This window comes from Hyperolius riggenbachi, chromosome 3, assembly GCF_040937935.1.
Source record: "Hyperolius riggenbachi isolate aHypRig1 chromosome 3, aHypRig1.pri, whole genome shotgun sequence".
NCBI lineage: Eukaryota > Metazoa > Chordata > Amphibia > Anura > Hyperoliidae > Hyperolius > Hyperolius riggenbachi.
Window position 1 is genome coordinate 379,711,910 of NC_090648.1, and position 24,267 is coordinate 379,736,176.

General features: G+C 44.9%; 1 protein-coding gene across 3 annotated transcripts in view; it reads right to left on the reverse strand.

The window, feature by feature from the left end:
- Positions 1–438: 438 nt before the first annotated feature.
- LOC137561589 (E3 ubiquitin-protein ligase TRIM39-like) overlaps positions 439–24,267 on the reverse strand; it is a 32,125-nt gene continuing 8,296 nt past the window's right edge. For all 3 annotated transcript variants that reach the window (XM_068272895.1, XM_068272897.1, XM_068272894.1), the window contains exon 2: positions 439–5,193. In XM_068272895.1, coding sequence (XP_068128996.1) covers positions 3,490–5,085 — 1,596 coding nt within the window. In that variant the 5' untranslated portion in view covers positions 5,086–5,193 and the 3' untranslated portion in view covers positions 439–3,489. The remainder of the gene's footprint in view (positions 5,194–24,267) is intronic.

Genomic DNA, 24,267 nt, shown 5'->3' on the forward strand with positions numbered 1-24,267 from the left:
ATTATGCACATAATTAAAATTGTATCCCCTCTTACTTTATCCTCCCCCCCCCCTCGCAGCTGCACATTTTACCCCCCACCCCCCACCAGGGTTCAACAACCCCCATAAGGGCCAGCCAGATGTCCCACCCCCCACCCAGGCAGCCCCCTCGGTGGCCAGGACTGTAAAAAAAAAAAAAAAAAAAAAAAAGGATTAGAAAGCAGCCTGACTCACCTTTTCCTGTTCCAGCGATCAGCCTGCAGCCCGAGCCTCCGATCGCCGCTCTGCACGCAGCCCTGTGATGCCGGTTACCGGGTCCCGGCTTGATGACGTCATCAAGCCTGGACTCGGCTATTCAGCATCACAGGGCTGCGTGCAGAGCGGCGATCGGAGGCTCGGGCTGCAGGCTGATCGCTGGAACAGGAAAAGGTGAGTCAGGCTGCTTTCTAATCCTTTTTTTTTTACAGATCTGGCCACCGAGGGGAGAGATGAAGGATCACCGCTGTTTGCTACAGCGGTGATCGTTCATCTGCAGGGGGTTTACTAATTGGCTACAAGGGAACATTTTCCCTTTCACCAATTAGTATTGCAGCTGTTAGTGCCGGGAGGTGCGCTCTGAAGCGCACCTGTTCCTGCACAACAGGGCTGCAAGCAGGTCAGTATATCTACGTCGCTGTGGCTTGAAGAGAGCCACAGCTGACGTAGATATACTGTATGAAAGGACAAAGTGGTTAAGGAGGCTGGAGAAAGCCCCAGGTATGTATAATTTTTCATATTCATCATCTCGGGTACACTTTAACCACTTATGTGGTTTCAGATGGATTATCTATGTCCTGCAGTTCCCATTCATTGATGTAAGTTCCTGTGTTAATGATTGCCGGCATCAATGAGATTCCTTCGGTCATTGTAATACCGAAAATAACAGTCATGCATTAGGGCTGGTTCAGACGGGCGTCTGCGTGGCGTCGCGTTTGGGGGCGTTGCGGCGGCTACGCGGTCAGGCTTTCAGTAGCCTTTGCATCATGTTCCGATGCGGTAGCGTTTTTTCTTCCCCTAAGGGAACATTAGCCGCCGCGGTTGGCCGCCCCCTGGAAGCTACATGTCGCTTCCAGTGGCAGCTTGAATGCTAGCGAAAATCGGGACCCGAATGCCGTGATCGAGTAAACGCACGCAAAAGCTCGGTGTAAACACTCCCATTCAGTTGAATGGGAGCGTTTACCGCGACGTTCCGATTGCTTGCGGTAAACGCTCCGCAAGCGTCCGTCTGAACCAGCCCTTACTTCCTGTTAGCGTACTAATAGTACGCTAACAGGAAATAATGTGAAAGGACATCTTGTGGCCAAATAGTAAAATTACACCTACATACATTTTAATAAAAAACACCCACACCATTTAAAATTAGCCCCTTACCTCCCGCACTCTCCCATAATTACCCAAATAAAACTTTTGCATTAAAAAAAAAACAAAAACATAAATAGTTAACTTAGAAACTGAACTTTTTTAAATATGTATGTCAAGAGGGTAGGATTACTGTTGACCACTTCACCTTCAGAAACCAGTGCAATTTTCACCCTTTTAGCACTCCTTCCATTCATTTCACTATAACTTTATCATTACTTATTGCAACAAAAACAATCTATATCTTGTTACCAAAATAATTCTTAGCAAAAAGTACCACCCAAAGAAAGCCTAATTTGTGGCGAAAAAAAACAAGATATAGTTCATTTTGTTGTGATAAGAAGTGATAAAGTTATTGTGAATGAATGGAAGAGCACTGAAAGGTGAAAATTGCTCCGGTACAGAAAGGAAAAAAACCCTCAGTAGTGAAGTGGTTAAAAGCAGAAGAAATGCTATGCAAATATATCTAGTAGTCCTAAGATAGAAGGAATCAAGGCCTTGTTAGCCTAACTAGAGTCCACATGGCACAAGATGGAGCCTGTACCAATACAGATAGATTTGCTTGTGATGACTTTAGTAGATTGTTTGTGGTAATTATGTATTTTTTTCCATGACTACATACAGTATTTGTAGATTTTTTTTGTAAGCTTCACCCTTCAGCATTTTGTACATTAGCCATATAAATCCTTGATAGATCTATGTGCATGCAGCAGCTTTGATATAGAGAGGCACGAAAAAAGCATACTTCTTCATCTTATTGGCTGACAGTAAAGTCACCAGATTCTGGGTGGTTTCTTACATTTTGGAGATGCAGGGTCTCCCCAGTAACTCATACAGATGCGTAAGAATAGCCCCTTCTGCATTGCCTCTGCACTCAATGTTCATATAATGCAGTTACCTATATAAATTATATTTAATATAAATGTAATTTAATTCAAATATGCCCCCTTGTACTCAATATTCAATATGATATGGGGTCACCACTACAGGTTATTTCTCCTTATGGACCAGAGGACCTGTCACATTTTAACATTCCTCCCATTCATTTGCCAATAACTTTTTCACTACTTATCACACCTAATGGATCTATACATAGTTTTTTTTTCTTCTACAAATTGGAAGTTTATTGGGTGGTACTTTTAGCTAAGAATTATTTTATATGCATTTTAACAAGTAAAATAAGTTAAAAAAAAATTGAAAAACATTTCACAGTTTTCAACCATTATAGTTTTAAAACAAAACGTGCGGTTGTAGATAAAAACCCACACATATTTGCCCATTTATCCCGCTTATTACAACATTTAAATTTATGTTCCTAGTACAATGTATGGCAATATTTTGGGGGGAAATAAAGGTGTATTTTTTCCATTTTTTTTGGTGTCCTCATTGTACCCTAGTATTAATTGCAATCCCTAATTTGCAAAAATAATAATATACCCTCATGGCATACACACACACAAAGTTAAATCCCTAATGTAACAATTTATGTACGCTCTTAAATTCTGTCACTTTTTTCCAGGCTTCTATTTTGGTTTATATGGGGGGTGGTATCGGGTTCATGGATTTTTTTTTGTACCTGCAATATTGTTTTTGCCCTCAAGATGTCACCTGCCTGAATAGAAAATGAAAAAAGAAGTTTATTTTTTTTTACATACATCTATTCAGTAATCAGTGCTGTTCATTACAGCACTGGTTATTCATGAACCAGGCACTGGGATTGGGTTTGGGAACATATGTTCCCATTCACCAATCTGACATGTACTGACTGCTGATGGGCATGTGGCATGCATAGAAAGGAGAAGACTAGTATCTATGCCCCTGGGACTTCAAATTAAGTCCTATGGGGCGTAGATATACTGCTCCCACAGCAAAAAGTAGTGAAACATTGAGTGCAAGCGCAGGTGGTATATTTGCATGAAATATATACAGTATGATATAGGTCACTGGTTTATATGTTGAACATAGAGTGCAGGGGGCATATTTAAATCAAATAATTATTATGTAGGTCACCGCATTATAGATTAAATACATAATGCGGTGTTCTACATTGAATATATAATGTGGGGAGCCCCATCCAAAAATGTTGCGGGGCAGGGGTGGGTCTAATGATTTCTAGTTACAACCCTTAACTCGTATAAAACCATTATCATCCCAGATAAGTAATGCTACGTGGAGAGGCTCAGTGAAGGTGGCAGTGAAGGTGTGGAGGTGTCTGATTGGTTCACTCAGATCATAGAATGACAACTGGCCAGCCTCATAATCCAGATACACCCTGATTTTCTCTCCAGTGATATTGTCTGCTAACCAGTTCCTTCTGCTATGATGGATCACAAAATACTTGCCATCCCACTTTTCCATCACCCAGGACTTGTTATTATAGCCAATCTCTTGCAGGCCCGACATTCCACCTTCACTTCGTTCTCCTCCTTTCCTTTGTATACTGGGGTAACACATTCCCACCTTCCACAAATGGGATCCCCTGAGATCCACCTCCCAGTAAAGCCGCCCAGAGGAGAAGCTCCCTTTGCTGATTACCTGAGGATAAAATGTAAAAGATTCTGGTGTTTCTGGGTGATTTTGGCCTCCTATCAAGGTTGCAGTTTTAAAGTCATCAGATAGCCTTATAGAGCTAGTAGCAGAGTTTTCATCAAGTACTATGTCTGTTGCTTCCTGTATATAGATTCCTCCATTTGTGCCTGTTAATATTTCTGCTAAACCTTTCCGAAATACTTGGGAGATCGGAACCATGTCCAGGTCTCCTACATCATGGTATTCCTCACATCTCTCTCTGTCATCATCTTCCTCCTCAGTTTCACCTTTGTCCATATCTTGTAAGACTGTCAGTGGGTCGGTCATGCTGTGCAGCTCTTCAGTCTGACGCATCTTCCTGGACAGCTCATCCATATTTATTTCCAGTTCCTGGATCTGGTGCAAAATTGGTAATTGCACCCGTTCAGCTTGCCTGGCAATCTCACTCAGGACTTTCTTCTCCAGGTGTTCCAACTGTATTCTAAGTTCTGTGAAAATGTCAATAAAACTCCTGGTTTCACCATCTACTTTATCTTGTGTTTTTTTCCTGAGTACCTGAAGACTATGAACTCTGTTCTCAACCCATTCCCTCTGTTTTAACAGTTTCTGCAAATAGATATTCAGTTTCTGTTTCTCCTTTTCAGCAATCTCATCCAGCGATTCCTTCTGATGATTTCTATACATTCCAATCACACAACAAGAGACATGGATAACATCAGAATTCTCAGTGTAGTTATATTCTAGGATTTTCTTATGGAGTGAGCGTTTCCTGTCCTCCGGGGACATGCTGGGGTCAACTAGAACATGTTCTGGGGACTTGCTGTGCACGTTCAGGTGACTGGCACACAGAGATGCTTCACAGAGCAGGCAGGAGCTAACAGCAGGCACATGAGTATGAATACAGTATGTACAGCAGACCGCAGACTCCTGACCTGGATGAGGTGACAGGAAGTTCTCTGCAATGTTACTCAGAATAATATTCCTGTGCAGTGCAGGGCGTTCCTGAAACTTCTCTCTGCATTCAGGGCAGGAATAGCCTTCAGACCCCACCTGTGTATCCAACACTTGATCAATACAGACCCGGCAGAAGCTGTGGCCACATTTCAGGTTTACAGGGTCAGTGTAGATATTCTGACAGACAGAGCAGTCCAGCAGTTTGTTCAGGTCAGCAGATGCCATTGCTGACAGGAGAGAGGGATGAAAGTCTCCCAGCAGACTGAGTTCAGTGGGTGCGACTGAAGCTGTGACTTGGACTCAAAGGATATATTTTGCCGTTATCCAGAGTTCCTGAAAGGAAGAGCACACACAAAATACTGTAAATACACTTCCCATATTCACTTTTTAAAGGAATTATACTTTTTTATATTTCCTTTGCACATTCACAAACTGTCTGATTTACCAAAGTACAGTGAACATATTTTCTGGGATCAACCTGGAATGGGGGCAGGCAGGCCAATGTCAGGAGGTAGGCATGGGATATTATATAACATACCAACACACATTAACAATGAAAAATATATATAGGGCAGGGAGAGAGATCTGCTGCTGATACATATTTTTACAAAGCAGCATTAGAGCTGCATTCACAACACAATAAAGAAAAAATTCATAAATAATTTTGTGACATTATCTGCATGCACGAGTATGGCTCACACCTCCACAGTGCCACAAAGCTGATCCTGCATGAGCAGCTTATTGCTACTGGGTGCGGACTGTACTCACTTATGCACGGTATATCAGCACTTGTACAGAAACAGGAGTGCAGCCACAAGAACAAATACAAGCACTTGTTGGATATGTTTATAGGGCCCTTGTGCAGGAAAGTTGGGCTTGAGAATGATTCTGGAAACTTCAGGGTTATACAGAGGTTTCCCTCTACTGAGGTAAATAACTTTAAGGGCCCGTTTCCACTAGCCGCAAATTCATATCGCATCAAACCTGACGCCAATGCAATTTAATCATTTCCATTGCACGCAAATTTTGCGATGTGACCTGGGAAAAAAATCAGATGCACGCTGCAGATATCTGCAGCACGCATCCGCTTCCCATAGGCAGCAACAGATTGCCGCATCTGGACTTCCAGAAGTCACCCATGGGTAGTTGTGGTGTGATGCGATTGCATCCAAGCAGTGGAAATGGGCCCTCACCTCGTTTGTCTTTATAGGTTCACTTTAGGCATTGTACCCCCACGCTAAAATATAATTAGATAGACTCAAACCACATGAAATTAAACAGCAATAGCCCACCATCACAAATTTAAATACGCTGCCCAGAAACAGCTAAGTGTGTGTGTGTGTGTGGGGGGGGGGGGGGGGGGCACAAAACAAGAAATAAGAGTAGTCAGAGTGGCCCCTTGCCCTCCAGCTAAGTCTCTGGGTGGCCAAGGTTTTCAGGAGGCAGGCACAGGACGCTGGAGCCAATTGTGTGGCCCCAGATTCCGGTGGCTGGGGCATCCGGCGGCCCACTTGGGACATGGGCTGGGACATATTTGTACCTGGTACCAGGGACCCTACTTCTGCGACATGTACCAGGTAAACGAACATCTGGTGACTCTAAACTAAAGGTTCTCCAGAATGAAGAACACGCGATAGCGAATAATTGGTAGTATGTAATACCTCCCAACTTTCAGAGATTAGAGAGAGGGACACATTTAAGGCCTGGGACCCACTAGCAGGCTGTTACTAAGCAGTTGTGATTTGAAAAGCTCTTGCTAATGTAATGCTATGGGTGTGATCCCACTTCAGCTATACGATTTTATAAAAATCCCCCATAGCATTGCATTAGCAAGAACTTTTTCAAATCACTAGCGATTAAAAATCATTCCTAGTGGCTTGAGAGATGGCCGCTTTCTAGCTGCGCTCCGCACAGCCGACTGCCTTTACTAAGCCTTTCTGCAGGTGCAGGCACCCCTTCTCTACAATAGACCCCCACGATTAGAGAGGATACCTTAGAGCACCGATGGTCCGCTCCAAAGACAAACGAGACGAATCACCCCCTACACCCGCTCTGTCCAAGAGACGCCGCCGGGGGCAAGACAGCATGGCGTCCTCGGCCTCCTCGTGTTCAGGAGTCACGGTCGCCTCCTATCCACGCTCCCAAAACAAACGCTCCAAGAACACCCCAAGAAGCTCCGGTGACCCTGATGCAGCCTCCGACTGGACACCCAAGGATGCCTTGCTGCTGGATAAGTTTAAAACACTCTTGCACCGTGAACTGGACACCGTGGCAAATAGAATTGCACAGCAGCTTAAAAAGGAGATCTGAGAGCTCGCTAATCACTTGGGGGAGCTGGACGAGAAAGTGGATAAAGCATCCACCGTCCTCAACTCGCATGACAAGGAGCTAGCTGATGTCAGAGCAGAACTAGCCAATACCAAACTTCGCATGGAAGACTCTGAAAACCGCTCTCGCCGGAGCAACCTCAGAATCCGTGGGCTTCCGGAAACTATAGAGGACCTGAATTCTACAGCCACAGCTATGTTTCAGGAACTGATCCCGGCTATGCCCATTGAACGCCTCGAATTTGACAGGATCCATCGAGCAGTGGGCCCGAAACGAGCAGACGGCTCTCCACGTGACGTTTTGATCAAATTCACCTTCTACAGAACGAAAGAGACTATTCTCCAAACAGCGAGAGATAAAGAACCCCTCTCATTCCAGGGCTTCCAATACCAAATCTTCGCCGACCTGGCTCCAATCACCATCTTGAAGATACGAGCCATGAAGCCCTACACAGCAGCCCTTGCTTCTCAAATCATAAGATATAAATGGGGCTTCCCTTTTAAACTTATTTTCACTACCGCGGGCCGTACTCACGCGGTTACCACACCTGATGAAGCCCAGCAGCTCCTGGAGCGCCTCCGTCTTATTCTCCCTTCTGACCCCAAGAGCCCAACTTCTAAATCACAGGACCGGAGATCCCCCTCCTTACAGGATAAATGGCGTCAGACCACCTCTCCCGGAACTTCGCCCAGAGCTTCCCCAAGATCATCCAACAACGCGGAAACTTCAGTGCCACCATGAGGACCTGCCACAAGAGACCAGACATCTTGTTCCGAGCCACGGCTCTGGACTTTTCCTCACCAAGAGACACTCCACCTACTGAGGTCGGGTAAGACCATGTACTTTCCCCTTGTTAAGGTGCATTATAGCCCTGTTGGGCACAGCCCGTGAAGCATCCATATGGAGTCATTCACCCCGTTCTACCCCTTACGCCACTTAGGCCCTCAGTTACTGTAATTGGCAAGGCGCCACATCATCCCCGAACAGCCTTTCTTGATACCTCACTACCAGGAACGGCCTAACCTGACTCCTTCAAGAACCCCCATTAGCCTAACATGTTTGAGCTGATGTTTGAGCCGATATTTGACTTATTTATTGTTTCAAGCCTCGGGGACTGTACTTTTTATTCCTGTACTTTTATTTAGGCCGGTTATATGCTCTCAGTTCTGTTCTTGCAGCCCTGGACTCCCTGTTTATGCCCGCGCTAGAACTGAGCGTCCCGCCTTTTCAGTTAATATTGTTGTTTTTTGAACTAAGGTAGATGTAGTAATGTTCATGAGGGTTGACGCCTAGTGGCTCTAGCGCACTTACAATGTTATACTGTTTAATGTTCATATTGTGGACCTACTTTTCAGTGACATGGGAATAGTTGCATTATAATGTATTGTCCCTTCCCTCTCCCCTCCTCCCCTCCTCCCCTCCATTTTATGTCTGGCTCGCAACCCAGGGCCTCATAAACTACCACTGAACCTCCCTTCCCTCTTCCCCTTCCTTTACACAGCAGCTCTCCCTGTCTTTAGAGTTTATTATGATCACAATTAGACTCCCCCTGCTCCTGTTCGTAAGGAAAGGTCGTGTACGATGCCCCGCCGGTTCCTCTTTAGATTTGTAATGAACTAGCCCTACGGCTACTTATGCATACTGAACGCAATCCAATAAGCCCTAGATGTCTTTGAATAAAGGACCCGGCGGCGCAGTGCACGCCTCATTTTCCTTCTCGTCTTTGCTAACAGGAGCACGGTGACACTTTATATTAGAGTATTATTAAAACTTATGCTTTCTGTGAAAATGCCCTTTCTAATCCCCTATTCCTTAATTTAAACTCCATGAGCCCTCCCTGAGCTTTCATATATCTACTGCCAAGGTCACCATGGTACTCCCGAGGTCTCAGGACCAAATGACCTGCCCAATAACCCCCGGGGTGGGCGCTGGACCCAGGTGACACGACTAAAATAGAGATACTTACAATTCATTTACAGCCAGCCAGTCCTCACCTGGTACTGAGGCGCTTTACAACTACAAAATGACAACAAACCCTGTCCTTAATACAGAACTATCTCTATAATGAATCCCATTGGGATGAATAATGTGAGACATAATAACCTCTATTAAACCTTCCACTGAAGTTGCTTGATCCTGGCGCTCACCCTAGGAAGTTTTTCTGGTCCAACTATTACCCTGTACTCCTACCTAACCCATGCTGGGTACTGAAATACTGAAATACTAATAGCCGCATCCCTGAGCTTATCCACAGGAAATTACAACTTCTCCTTAGAGCTGGACCTGAACCCGGTCCACATTCCCTCCCCTCCCCTCTGGTTAGGGAGCCCTTCTAATATGATACCTGCACCATATACACACCACTAGCAAATGGGGCAGTCGGCTGACACACGCCCTCCCTTGACTCTAATGGAGCCCCTTCCACAAGTGGTCTCCTTTACTATCAGGCTTCTCCTGATATCGACCCTTACTAGGTCGACCTACATGATCATTTTGGCCGCAAGGTCTCTAATAGATTCTCAATATTCACATGTTCTCGGTGCCCCTCTTCCTGGAGGTGGTCACCGGCTCTGCCTCTATCTTTTCTGTCCCCTCTCTGTTCTTTCCCCTCCTATCCTCTATTGGGTCCCTTACCTCACAGTCTGGATAGTACTCGCTAGCATACTTTTTAACCCCCCATGATGTCTAATACACTTAAGATCTTTTCACACAATGTCCAGGGTTTTGGTTCCCCCCATAAGAGATCTAAAGCTTTCACATACTATAACTCCTGTCATGCAGACGTGGTCTGTCTACAGGAAACCAGATTGGCCAAATCTTCCTGCCCAAAATACTTGAGCCGACATTTCCCAGATGTCTATTTTGCCTGCGCTCGTACTAAAGTTAGGGGGGTCATAATAGCCTTCCGAAAACATACCCCTTTTATTTGCCACAAGAAAATTGCTGACTCCACAGGCAGATACCTCATCCTTATAGGGTCTCTCTATGATCGCGATATTATAATAGCCACATATTATGCTCCCAATGCCCACCAGTCTAACTTTTACTCACACTTCCTACAAGTTCTCACACAACACGGGGTGGGCCAACTAATTGTCACTGGAGACACCAATGCGACACTTAACCCAAGATTAGATAGACAAAGAAACGCAACTTCTGCTCCACCTGCTGAAATCTCTGACCAACAGGGAACTAAAATCAAACAACTCTTAGACAAATATGGCCTCATCGATGTATGGAGAGAACTCCATCCTATGTCAAAAGACTTTACTTTTTATTCACATGCTCATGATAGCTTTAGTCGTATAGACCACATCTTTGTTCAACAACACTGTCTGCATTTGGTTCCAGCTGCTCGCATACATAGCACCTCCTGGTCCGATCACTCCCCTGTCTCTAACTGCTGCTCTATCTCCCTTCCCCTCCATAGGGAATTCCTTTGGCGTCTTAATGACTCCATGCTAACTAGGGAAGACCTTTTGAATCGCCTTCGAGACAGACTTAAGGAATACCTACAGGACAACACGGGTTCTGTATCCTCCTTCCTCACTCTATGGGAAGCACATAAGGCGACCTTGAGGGGTTTCCTGATTGGCATGGCAAGCGAGCTTAAACGACAAAGGAATCGTAAGATAGAAGATCTGTCCAATAGATTACATAAAGCAGAACAAGAATGGAAACAGAACTCCACCCGCATTAACAGATTGATTAAAGAACGGGTACAAACTGAGCTAGATCTCCTACTCACTGACAAGGTCGAACGTCAGATGCGTTGGCGGAGACAGATGTTTTATTACAACGCTAACAAACCTCTTGCCTTACTGGCTTGAAGCCTTAAAAACCGCCCCTTATACCCTAAAATCCTCAAGGTCCGCGATCCCTTGGGCCAGACCACGGCTAACCCCCGCAAGATAGTGAACATTTTTGCTAATTTCCTATCCAAATTATACACTAACACATCGAGAACCACTGATGAGGATATCATGTCCTTCCTAGACCAAGTCTCCCTACCTAAGCTCACTTTAGATGCCTCAACTCTCCTTAGCGCCCCTATCACTGCACTTGAGGTCCAAATGGCCATAAAAACTCTCAAACTTAATAAGACTCCTGGCCCAGATGGCTTCTCAGCCCAATACTACAAAAAGACGGCAGACCTAATTGCTCCAACATTAGCTGACTGCTTTAACGAGCTCAGGGAAGGAAAGCTCCCCCCACAAAGTATGCTTAAAGCACAAATCTCTATGATCCCTAAAGAAGAACAAGAGAGCCACGAAGCCCACCAATTTCGCCCGATTTCCTTAATTAATATTGACCTTAAGCTATTGGGTAAAATTTTGGCCCTTAGATTAAATACATTTCTCCCAGCTTTAATACATAGAGACCAGGTGGGGTTCGTTCCAGGACGCCAAGCTGAAGACAGCACTCGAAGAGCTGTCCTTCTGACCCATTATCTGCATCGCCAGAAGATTCCAGGGATAGCCTTATCTTTTGATATTTTTAAAGCTTTCGACACCCTCTCCTGGTCGTACCTAAAGCACACTCTCCGCAAATGGGGCCTCACCACACATTTTTTAAATTGGATAGAAGGAATCTACTCTTCCCCCACAGCATTTGTAAGACATTTGGGTCACAGCTCGGAAAGCTTTCCGATTGGAAGAGGAACGAGGCAGGGCTGTCCCTTGTCCCCTCTCCTTTTCATATTAGCCCTAGAGCCCCTTGCTAGCTTTATCAGAGAAGATATCAATATCAAAGGGGTAGAACGGGCAGGCATTCATCATAAGCTGCTTCTATTTGCGGATGACACTCTACTCTTCCTTACCGAACCCCAGACCTCGGTCCCCAATGCCCTCTCAGCATTCACCCGTTTTGCAAAAATTTCAGGACTACGTATCAATGCAGCCAAATCTAAGGCCATGAACATTTCTTTAGACGAACAGAGTTTAACTACATTGAAAGAGTCGACCCCATTTCAATGGGTTCAGACTCTCCCTTACCTAGGAATAAGCTTGACTCCGTCCTACTCCTCCCTCTTTGATGCTAATTACCCCCCTCTCCTAAAATCTCTAGCGAATCTAACAAACAACTGGTCCACTCTTCCCATATCCTGGCTAGGCAAAATAAACTCAATAAAGATGACATACTTGCCCAAATTACTCTACTTCTTCCGCACTTTACCTGTCACAGTCCCCTCACATTATCTACGCATTTTTCAGAATAAAATATTAACTTTTATTTGGGGGCATAAAGGCCCTAGGGTAAAAAATCCACGATGTTCTCGCATAAACTAGACGGAGGCTTGGGGGTCCCGCGGATCTCTTCGTACTACTATGCAGCTGCAATATGCCAGTTAACTCGTCTGTTTCAAATACAAGACACCCCTTTATGGGTTTTCTTGGAGATCCCCGATTGCACCCCTCTACTCCCTAGTACACTACTCTGGCTCCCACAGAAAGCAAGACCTGTAACCCTCAGCCCCCCCTTACTGTTTAACCTGAAAATCTGGGATTCACTCCGCTACTCAGCCAATCTGCAATCTCCTCATCTCCCCCTTTTACCTCTAATCCACAACCCTCTTTTCCCTCCAGGGCTAGACAACCCGAAGGCGTTTTCCTGGTGGACAGACCATGGTTTGGTACAGGTAACCAATCTCCTAACTCGCGGAGGCATATATTCATGGCCTGACCTTCAGGAGAAATACCAAATCCCTCAGAGCGAGATTTTCAGATATGCCCAAATTAAGCATTGGATCACGTCACTCATCCATAACAAAGATCTTTCACGAAACCTTACCCCATATGAAAACATCTGTCTCCGCCACCCCAATACTAAAGGACTAATATCCACAGTTTACTCATTCCTCACTCGTCCTGATCAACCATTACAGCACGCCTATGTAAACAGATGGGAAAGCGACCTTTCCAAAATTAGGGACAGGGAAGATTGGATTAACATATGGAGTAGGGTCTCAAGCTGCTCGAATAATCTTCATACGGTAGAAGCAGCATACAAAGTTTTAACTAGATGGTACCTAGTCCCTGCGAGAATTGCTAAAATTTTTCCCTCAGCCAACCCATTTTGCTTTAGAGGATGTAGAGTGATAGGCGACATGTTACACATTTGGTGGACATGCCCTCGCCTTACTAGGTTTTGGAGCCAGGTTTACAGACTCCTGGCTTCTCTTTTTCATAAACCCATTCCTAGAAACCCCTGGCAGGCCCTTTTACACGAAAAAATAGACACCCTTACTAAATCGCAGAACAAACTTGCTTCCTTCATCTTTTCGGCAGCCACTATGACCATCGCAAAAAATTGGAAGAAACCCTCGGTCATCTTTAGCGAAGTCAAAACCAGAATGGAATCCTATATGATTAATGAGAAACTAACCAGTATACTCAAAGATACTAACAAAAAATTTGAAAATACCTGGGAACCCTGGACACAATTAGAACATCCTACCATGGACAACACTTTGTTGACCAGACTGTGAGGTGGACCCCCCCCCCCCCCCCCATCCGCCTTCCCTCCCTCCCCCCTCATCTCTCTCTTTTCTCTTCTTTCTTCCTCTACCTGTAGTGTCTTTCTAAGCAGAGTCATAACCCACTGCTCAGGGTATGCCTCCATAGTCCATCTCAGATACGGGGCCTCCATACCCTGCCCCAGTATCTTTCCCCCAGCACTCCCCTTTTAACGCAGCACAACTCCCGGATAGCTGGTAATTAACCTCCGGGAAAACATTAGCCCACTGTCTTATCATCACCCCCCCCCCCTCCCCTTGCTCCCCTTAGTTTCAAGGTGTGTTTTCTGCCTTTAACACTAGGTTTCATTTTACGACTTCTAAATTAACACCCATACTCCTCTGAAATTATTGGAAAACTGCTATGAAAAATGAGAAGTGTGGTCCACGTCTACCCAAGTGTTTTTTTTTTATTCAAATTTGTGTTGACACACCATGTTCTGTTATGTTCATATTTGCTGTTTAAAACAAAACCAATAAAACTCTTTGAAAATAAAAAAAAAAAATCATTCCTAGTGGGTTTCTGGCCTAAGACACACCCCTGCCACACCACCACCACATGCTTTATGTTATCTTGCCAACAGAGAATTTGCGTACCTTCCAACTTTTGGAGAAAGCAGAAAGGGACACCAAGATATGCCCCACCACTCCTTTAGCCACACCTCAAGTTTACATGAGCAGCGCCCCTCTCCCGCCAATAACCCCCCCCCCAAATCAGCTTCCCTTATGGTCTAGTGCTTACTCATGTACCCTATATTCACCTCCAACCCTTTGTGTCCCAGGTTGCCTCCTTCTCCTGGGCCAGCCGATTAGCATTATTGCTGTATACACACCATGCAATTTTCCCATCAGGTCGACAGGTTTATTGATAATTCTCTAAATGTCCAATCTGCCTCCAATGAAAAAAGGAACAATTTTAAACTCTATGGCCTGGTGCACACCAGAGGAGTTTTTCTGAGCGTTTTGGGTTTTTAAATCTGCTGCTAATGTTATCCTATGTGTCTGTGCACACTGGAGCAATGAGGTTTTGTAAAAAACCCCATAGCATTACATTGGGAAGAGCTTTTGAAACCTCTAAAAGCTCTTCCCAATGTAATGCTATGGTTATTTACTTAAGTATAGTGCAACGTCAGAGATTCTCACCTGGTCCCAATATCTGTGTCCCTCTTTCTCAAAACCAGCCTGCCGCTCTGATAGGTCCTCTAGGACCTAGGTTCTCAACGTGTGGTACGCGTACCCCAGGGGGTACTTCTGATGGTTCCAGGGGGTACTCAGGCTTGATATACTTAACCAAGAATAACAAATTTAGAGTTTTAGAAAATGATAAATCGTATGTAAACAACACCAAATTAGTGTTTTAGCTAACTAAAAGCAATAGTAAATGCTTGGGAATTGTTTAGAACCAATTATCACGTATTAGGATTTAATATATATTTATCAAGGGGTACTTCTGATAATGTTTACTATGCTAGGGGGTACTTGGTGAGTACAGGGTTTTAAAAGGGGTACACACCGATAAAATGTTGAGAAACACTGCTCTAGGATAAACGTTTAGACCTGGTTGGTGGAGACAGCAGCAGGGAATGGTGGAGTTGTCCTGCCCACTTAAATATCAGAACCATTTAATACACTACAAGCTTTACTGGAGACTGATTGGCTGAGAGTGGGGACTTGCCCTCACACATAACTTAAAATGAATGGCTGATCAGGGCAACTTGCTTGGTATAGCACAGCGCTATAATGAATACAGATAGCCAAACCAGGACAAAGTGGTCTGCCATGGGACCATACCTCCCAACCTGGGACAGTCTTGGCCAAATCGGGATGGTTGGGAGGTCTGGTGTAGTTATTCTGCAAGTATAGTGCTACTGTAGGAGTCAGTCCAGTGCATAATTGTTTCTAGCTCACTGACTAGTCAGTAAAACAGAAGTATTTTCTTCTAGTAAACAAGGCTTAATCAACCTCTGATTTGGCAACTGCTGTAGGATTTCCCCAGGCCCTTTATATGCTCACACTAATGATAGTGACAAGATATGACTGAACCTTATGTAAACAGGAAATCATTCCTTCTTGGAAGATACAGGGCTAGTGACAGTCGTATCTAGGTAAAATAGCGCCTATGGCAAACAGTGACATTGCACACCCCCACCCTCCTTTACAACCAGGGCTGTGGAGTCTGGAGTCGAGGAGTCTGAGTCAGAGCAATTTTGGGTACCTGGATGCAGGAACAAAATTCACCGACTCAGACTACTGGTAAATTTAAATGTGATTAAAAAGAGAAAATATGATAAAATGTTCTATTTATCAGATACTAGACATCATAAATAACTTATATATCCAGTAATAGCAGTGCCTAGTCCACAAAAATGAAATAAACCAATAAAAACTAGTTACTTGTGCTGCTGCAATAATATTTTTAAAGTCAGATATACATATCTGATTGTGACTCGTGTCTTGGTCAGGGCAAGCAAGTCTACTCTTTGGGCAGAATTAATGCTACTATCAAGGGATTCAAAATATGAAATGGATGCCATCAGCTTTGACTAAACCTGAAGGAAATCCTCTATCATCTGCTGTGTTATTTATTGGATTTATATAGTGTCGCCAACATATTATGCAGCACTGGACAATTAATAAGGTTACAGACAAGGATAATAGGGGTACAGACAACATAATACAGGCAAAAGCAGTAAGATACACAATGCCAGATGATGCACTGGAGTAGTATTCCCAAAAATGCAAATTTGCATTATTTTGTGGGCAGAGTGCATGATATGGTAGGATACACAAAGGGGTTTACAATCTAAAAGGAGGGGGTGGTGACATAATAGGAGGGGGGGCTGTATCAAGAGGTTCTCAGCAGCAGGGCTGTGGAGTCGGAGTTGGAGCAATTTTGGGCACCCGGAGTTGGAGTCGTGGTTTCAGAAACTGAGTAGTCGGAGTCAGGAGTCGGAGTCGCATGATTTTTGTACAAAATACACAGCCCTGTTAAGTATTAGACTAAGGAGTCGGAGTAATTTTGGGTACCCGGAGTTGGAGTCGAAGTTTCAGAAACTGAGGAGTCAGAGTCGGAAGATTTTTGTACCGACTCCACAGCCCTGCTCAGCAGAGACCTGCTGTGGTGACCAATCTATATAAAAAATAATTTCAGCGTTTGGGTTAAGGTGCATACATATGCACCATTAGTGTCGAGTGTCCGGCAGAACGGTGAAGAATAAATTCTGTAAGGCTCAGCCACACTATGGCCTCAATTCACTAAGCTTTATCAAACACTTTACCAAACGTTTGATAATTTACCTCATGAGTAAAATCTAATTTTTAGTTTCAAGGGTTTTTATTGAGAAATAGCAAATTGAACAAGGGTGAATAATTCTGGATACCCCACACAGGGGGGAAAAGTTATAGCCAGATATATAAACATAAACACATAAGAACAGATAACAGTATTAACACGACAATATATGGATATGGGACCTATAGGTGCTGGCTCAAAAGAGGAGTTAGAGCCTTGCAGGACAGTACAATACAATGTAGGGGGTGCTAGATACCATGTGTAAAGTGCTACTAAATTAGGTGAAAAAGATAGAGTAGCGGAGGCCATTATTGTCAGCATAGTCAATCCAGGGGGACCATGTGCTGGTAAACTGAAGCATCCGGTCCTCGGAGATAGCTATCATTCTCTCCAATATCTTAACTCTGTGAACCTTGTTAATCACGTGGTCTAAAGAGAGAAGGGGGTCTTTCCAGCGAGAGGCTAAATATGTTTTTGCGGAATTTAGGATATGCTGAGTTAGTCTATGGGCAGGGTGTTTCAAATTATTTGGTTTGTCACCCATCAGAAAAATAGATGAGGAAGGAGAGAATGGGATCCGAAGCACAGATGCTATCAGTCCGGCAACATCTGCGCCAGGAACGGTTAAGGCATTTGAGACTGCGAGTTAAATGCAGCCAGGACCATGTCGTTGTCTGACCACGAACACGGTACGTGGCGAGCGTAGATTAAGTTAAGTATGCTATTGGTGTTAGTGAATAGAAGGTCAATACGTGAGTGCGTACAATGTTGAGGGGAATAGTGATTGTATCCTCTTGTTTGGCCATGAAATTCCCTCCACACGTCAACTAAAGACAGGGATTCCAACTGTGATCTTGTGAGGTGGAAGAGTCAAGGTTGGGGACGGGAACGACATTAAAGTCTCCACTCCAATAGATGTGGTCATATCTTAGGGTCATGAGGTGATTTGCGCAAGGTATAAATGTTGTTAGGGGATCCCTCGGATGAGAGTAAGAGGAGACCAAGCATACTCGTTTTGAGTAAAGCGTGCCCAGTAAAATAAGGAAGCGGCCTAGTTTATCAGGGATAGCCTGTTCCACCTCCATGGGAAATGCATTGTGAAGAAGTAGGGCAACTCCAAGAGTTTTCCCGGAGGGGGAAGAGGCCAGATAGACTCGCCTATATTGTGCATGTATAAATTTGGGAAAGGACGCTTGGGTGAAGTGGGTCTCTTGCAAAGCGATCACGTCGGGCTTGTGAGATAAATAGTTTTGCATGGCTTTCCTTATTTTAGGGGGGGAATTAAAGCCCCGGACGTTGTGGGAGATGATTCTACACATCAGAATCAGAATCACTTTATTTCGCCAAGTACGGCAGGGCCATACTCGGAATTGCTTATGGTACACATGGCATAGACATAGTATGAGGGCAGACACGAAAACACATACAGTACCAATTTATACAGGTAGCAAAACTTCAGTAGAGGTATAGATATGTCCTTCACATATAACATTCCCAGGAGCATTGGGAACCAGGGCAGGCAGACGACGGGTGCTGGCGCTAGGGCATGCTAGTACGCAGGCCTCGACGGGGAAGGTTGGCGTTAAGCAGCCGAACCGCTTGGGGGTAAAAGGAGTTCTCCCGCCTGGTGGTTTTGGATGTTAATGTTCTGTAGCGGTGGCCCAGCGGGAGGATTTCGAAGTAGCGACTGCCTGGGTTAGAGGGATCCCGGGAGATCATGGTGGCTCTCTTCATCATCCTAGCGGAGTGAAGGAGATCAAGAGGTGGAAGAGGAGACCCGATGATCTTCTCTGCGTCAGATATGACCCTCTGCAGTTTGAGTTTGTCGCTGGCCGTTGCACCCGCGTACCAGACGATGACTAAGGAGCAGAGGATGGATTCTATGGTGGCGGAATAGAAGCTGGTAAGCAGTTTCCGGGGCATGCCGAATCGCTTCAGTTGTCACAGGAAGAATAGCCTCTGCTGACATTTCTTCTGGATTCTGAAGGTGTTTTGTCCCCATTTCAGGTTGTTTGTGAGAGTCGTGCCTAGAAACCGTACAGATGACACCCTGGAGACTTTGATTCCCCCAATGAGGACGGATGTGGGGGGGGGAGGGTTCCTCCTGAAGTCAACGACTAATTCAACTGTCTTAGCTGTGTTGAGTACCAGGTTGTTGTCCCCGCACCAGTTGCAGATGCTCTCGACTTCGCTCCGCGGTATTCCTGCTCTCCGTTGCTGCCAATTAGGCCGATTATGGTGGTGTCGTCCGCAAATTTGATGACCTTCACAGAGTCAGCGGATGAGATACAATTGTTTGTATAGAGAGAGAACAGTAGAGGTGATAGGACGCAGCCTTGTGGAGCCCCTGTATTGGTGGTTCTGATGCTGGAGTAGCAGTTTCCCAGCCTCACCTGTTGCGTTCTGTTTGTTAGGAAGTGTTTGATCCATGCCCGAAGGGTGGGGTCTACTCCGAGCTGCGTCAGATTAGATAGCAGGATATCTGGGCAGATCGTGGACTAATGGGGACTAATTAGGTACTGCGTTTTAGTGATCATGACTAGCGTGAGGAATCTAGCATCAGAGAATGTGCTGTCGAGGAGGCCCAAAAAGTGGATAAGTAGCAACGTGTAATCAGGTACCATATGCAAATTAGAACTGTATAACATTACAAACAGACATAAAAGAACAAAAAAAATAGAGAAAAATATTCCTATCCAGGTGATTCACAGTTGAAGGGGACCATATTAAAGGGACCCTCATGCGTGAATCTATTTGAGGGTCAACATAGCATTCTCCGGAATACCTGAAAAGAGAAAGAGTTAATTATATGCTTTATAGGCCTCTCTTAGTGCAATGGGAAGCGAAGTTAAAACGGCAAATCAGGCAATACTGGCATAAGAACACTCTCTAAAAGGGAGTATCGTGTATACAGTCCGAAGTGGAAGGTTGGGGTATTAACTAGGGGATAGGATCGGGACAGCCAAATCCAACATAAAGAGTGAAGCAGTCCGGAGGAACAGTGTGCTTGTAGAAGAGGAGCCTCATGCCCTGGTCGTCTAAGGCAGTCCTTGAGATAGACAGCGGAAGCGAAAGTACAAGGCTAGAGGACATGACCAGGGGGGGTTCCGTGATGTTAACTGACGTACACTCATAGAGGTCAATAACAGTTTTTCCAACGTGGAGAATAAAACAGGAATACCCCATAGCATATAACCATCAGCTCGATACCTGTAACTTTCCCTTAGATTCTCTTGGAAGAGCAAGCCGGTGAGGGGGTGGAAGGGTTCTCAGAGGTTCGGGGTTGTCTGCGGTGGGTGACTTCAGTCCAGACTCTAGCCGGTCTTGGGGAGCTTTGAGGGGGCGATGTCACAGCGTTATGAGGAGGGAGCTGTAGGCCGGATTGCTCCAGGGCTAAGCGTGCCTCGGCAAATGGCTTGCAGGCAAAGTTCTGGTTGTTATGTTGAAAACACAGGGAGAAGGGGAAACCCCATTTGTACCTAACCGAAGCTGCATTTAAAGCTTGAGTTGCTGGTCGCATGTCTCTTCTTCTTGCTAGCGTGAGAGGAGAGAGATCAGCATAGAGGTGAGATGAATTAGGAAGACCTGGGAGCACGCTCAAGGGCCTAGCAGCAGCCAGGATGGCGTCTCCCATCTCCTCGTGTTGCATCTTTAAGATGATGTCCCGGGGGAGGTCGGTGTTACGGGGGCGTTGTAGGGCCCGGTGGATACGCAGTATTCTGAGTTCCTGCAGGTCAAGCTGCGGGAGGAGAGCCCCGAAGAGGTTAAAGGGAAGGTCCAAGCAAAAAAAAAAAAATGAGATTCACTTACCTGGGGCTTCTACCAGCCCCATGCAGCCATCCTGTGCCCTCGTAGTCACTCACTACTGCTCCAGTCCCCCGCTGGCAGCTTGCTGACCTCGGAGGTCAGGGCCACATTGCATACATTTTTACACATTCCCGCTAGTGCAGGAACATTAACACATACATTTTTACGCGTTAGTGGTGAAACGCGTAAATTTTTGTTCCTGCACTAGCTGGAATGCGTAAAAATGTATGCAATGTGACCCTGACCTCCGAGGTCAGAAAGCTGCCAGCGGGGGACTGGAGCAGCAGTGAGTGACTACGAGGGCACAGGATGGCTACATGGGGCTGGTAGAAGCCCCAGGTAAGTGAATCTCATTTTTTTTTTTTGCTTGAACCTTCCCTTTAAGGGCGGTCTCTTTTAGGTTAGTGGTAGTCTCCAGGGCTGTGGAGTCGGAGTCGGGCAATTTTGGGTGCCTGGAGTCAGAGTCGGGAGAAAATGCACCGACTCCGACTCCTAATGAATTTGTAACTGTAATTAAAATAGAAAATATGATAAAATGTTCTATTTCTCAGATAATAGTCATTAAAAATAATGTATATATACAGTATATATACAGTAATAGCTGTGCTTAGTCCACAAAAATGAAATAAACCAATCAAAATTAGTTACTTGTGCTGCTTCAATAAAGCAGTCCCCGTATTTTTAAGGTCAGATATACATATCTGATTGTGACTGTATATATGATGTGTACACAGGAATCTCTTATATATACTAAATAACATCTATGCTGTAAGAATAAAGCCTGATGTGTAGCTGTGTCACTAATAGAGATGGTCAATGATATGGAAATAATTCTGCACTGATGCTGATTTATGCAAATGTATGCACTCCCTTTGCTGATGAAATCAAATAATTTGATATGTTGTTAAAATTTGGTTTGGTGACTACAAATTAAAGGGTACCTGAGACGGATGAAAAGTAAAGTTTTATACATACCTGGGGCTTCCTCCAGCCCCCTTCAGGCTAATCAGTCCCTCGCTGTCCTCCACCACCCGGATCTTCTGCTATGAGTCCTGGTAATTCAGCCAGTCAGCGATGTCCGGCCGCATGCCGCTCCCACAGCCAGGATCATTCTGCACCTGCGCAATAGTGCTGCACAGGTGTAGTATGCTCCTGGCGGCGGAGTGTGTGCATGCGCACTACGCCCGACTGGCTCAAGTACCTGGACTCATAGCAGAAGATCCAGGTGGTGGAGGAGGACAACGAGGGACTGATTATCCTGAAGGCGGCTGGAGGAAGCCCCAGGTATGTATAAAACTTTAATTTCATCTGTCTCAGGTTTACTTTGTTACACAGTAGTACTATACTCTACATATGCACTCCTCACAGAGCTGCAGGGAATCCACTGAGAATGCTGTGCACATTGAACACAGAGGTGTTGTCTGTCACCCATAAACCTTGTTCAGATTGTGCATGAAGAATGTGTAATAGAGGAAGAATCTCCTCATTCCCCTGCAGAGTACCTGCACATCATTCTTACATGTACCCACACTTACATTGCCTAGGGCCTGATAGATGTTCTTTGTTCCGGTCTGTACCTTTTACAAGTACTCTTACCAAGGACCAGTTTTAGTCTATGACTAAAGAGAATAAATATGGCAGTCTCCATATCCTTCTCACTTCAGTTGTCTTGTAAAATTCCTAAGCGTTGGCAGTTAAGAGACGAATTTCATGTTACATACATTTAATCAACAAAATTGTAATATGCAAATTAGAGGAGTCGGAGTCGTGGAGTCGGAGTCGGTGGATTTTTGGACCGACTCTACAGCCCTGGTAGTCTCCGGGACCCCCCTTATGCGGATGTTCGCTCTTCGGGACCTATTTTCAAGGTCTTCTAATTTCAGTTCCATGATCTGGATCTTTTCGTCCTGATCGTCTATCTGCAGTTTGTCGGCTGCAACTGCATCTACTAGGGAGTCAGCTTGCTTTTCGAGAGTGGCCACACATTCACCCACCTCTTTAATTTGGTTGGAGAGGTCCGTCACAGCAGCCGCCAGTTCCCGTTTGAAGAGCCTGCTAATATCCCTGTATAGCTGCTGGGATTGTTGGCTCGAAAGAGGGACCTCCGCCGCAGATTGCGGTGATTCAGGGATGGAGGTAGGCGAGCCGGGCTCCTTGGAAGGAGGCACATTGGAGGTAGCGGCGGCCATCTTAGACCTCGTGGCAGCAGGGCCGAAATGGTCCGTGAGTTTGTGCTGCTTGTTCTGCTTCTTGGGTGCCTCTGGTCAGGAAAAAGAGTTCTTCTTGGCCCTCCTGGACATCTCACAAGGCAAGAGATGTGAGTAGCTGCCGTTTTTTGTTGGAAGGGAGGCTAATACGGTGAAATTTCAGGAAACCGGAGACGGAGCTCAGCCACCTAGCGTCTGCTCATGGCGGCTCCGCGCATGCGCCCCGAGTAAAATCTAATTTTTAATTCATTAAGGTGTTATAGATTTATTGAATGTTTTATCGATAAAACATTCAATAAATCTATAACACCTTAGTGAATTCAAAATTAGATTTTACTCATGAGGTAAATTATCAAACGTTTAATAAAGTGTTTGATAAAGCTTAGTGTATTGAGGCCTCTAAGCTCCTTTCTGAGCGCTTTGTGATTAATTAGCGCTTTCTGAGTGCTTTTTAAAAATCACTCCTATTCACTTTTATTAAAATCGCGTAAAAATTGCTGTGATCGTGTATGCGAAATCAATCACAAGTGCTCAGAAAAGCACTTATAGTGTGGCAGAGACCTCAATATATGTTGCTTAGTATACAAGAGCGATGTGTTCTGTTGCTATGCAGAAGAGAGGAGAGTTGACATCATATTGCATAATGGAGCAGCTTCTGGCATGTGGGGTAAGGAGGGAAAAAAAAAATGGGGCAATTACAAGGCTTTTTCTACCTATCTAATCAGAATTGGAAGAAAGTAGTATTCTGCATGCATTCTGAGAGTAAATTCATTAGTTACAAAATAAAAGGACTGTTTTAGTTTTGCATAAATTTCCTGAAAACACATGCCAAGTTGCCGCACTGGGGGCCAAGGCCGGATTACCGAACAGGCAAACGCAATTGCCTGGGCAGCCCTGCACATGTCAAAGGGGCCTGGCTGTCGACCTTTGGATGTTTGTGTATGAGCTGGGTCCAGAATATGGACACTCAGGGCTCGAGCACACAGCAGCAGGGTTGCTGTCCAAATTCGCGAATATGTTATGCACCCGAAAATTCGGGTGAATTTTCATGGTTGCCGAATCTGAATTCTGCTAATTCCAATTCGAATCTACCCGAATAGTGCCTTTCAAAGTCTTCCAAATGATTGCAAACATTTGTGTTCGGGAATTCGGATTTTTTTTTATTTAAAAGTCCTCCTCCTCTCTTTTCTTGTCTTCCAGGGATTTATATGATGTCAAAAGCCAGCTCACATACATTGGCCATGGCCAGGAATCAAACC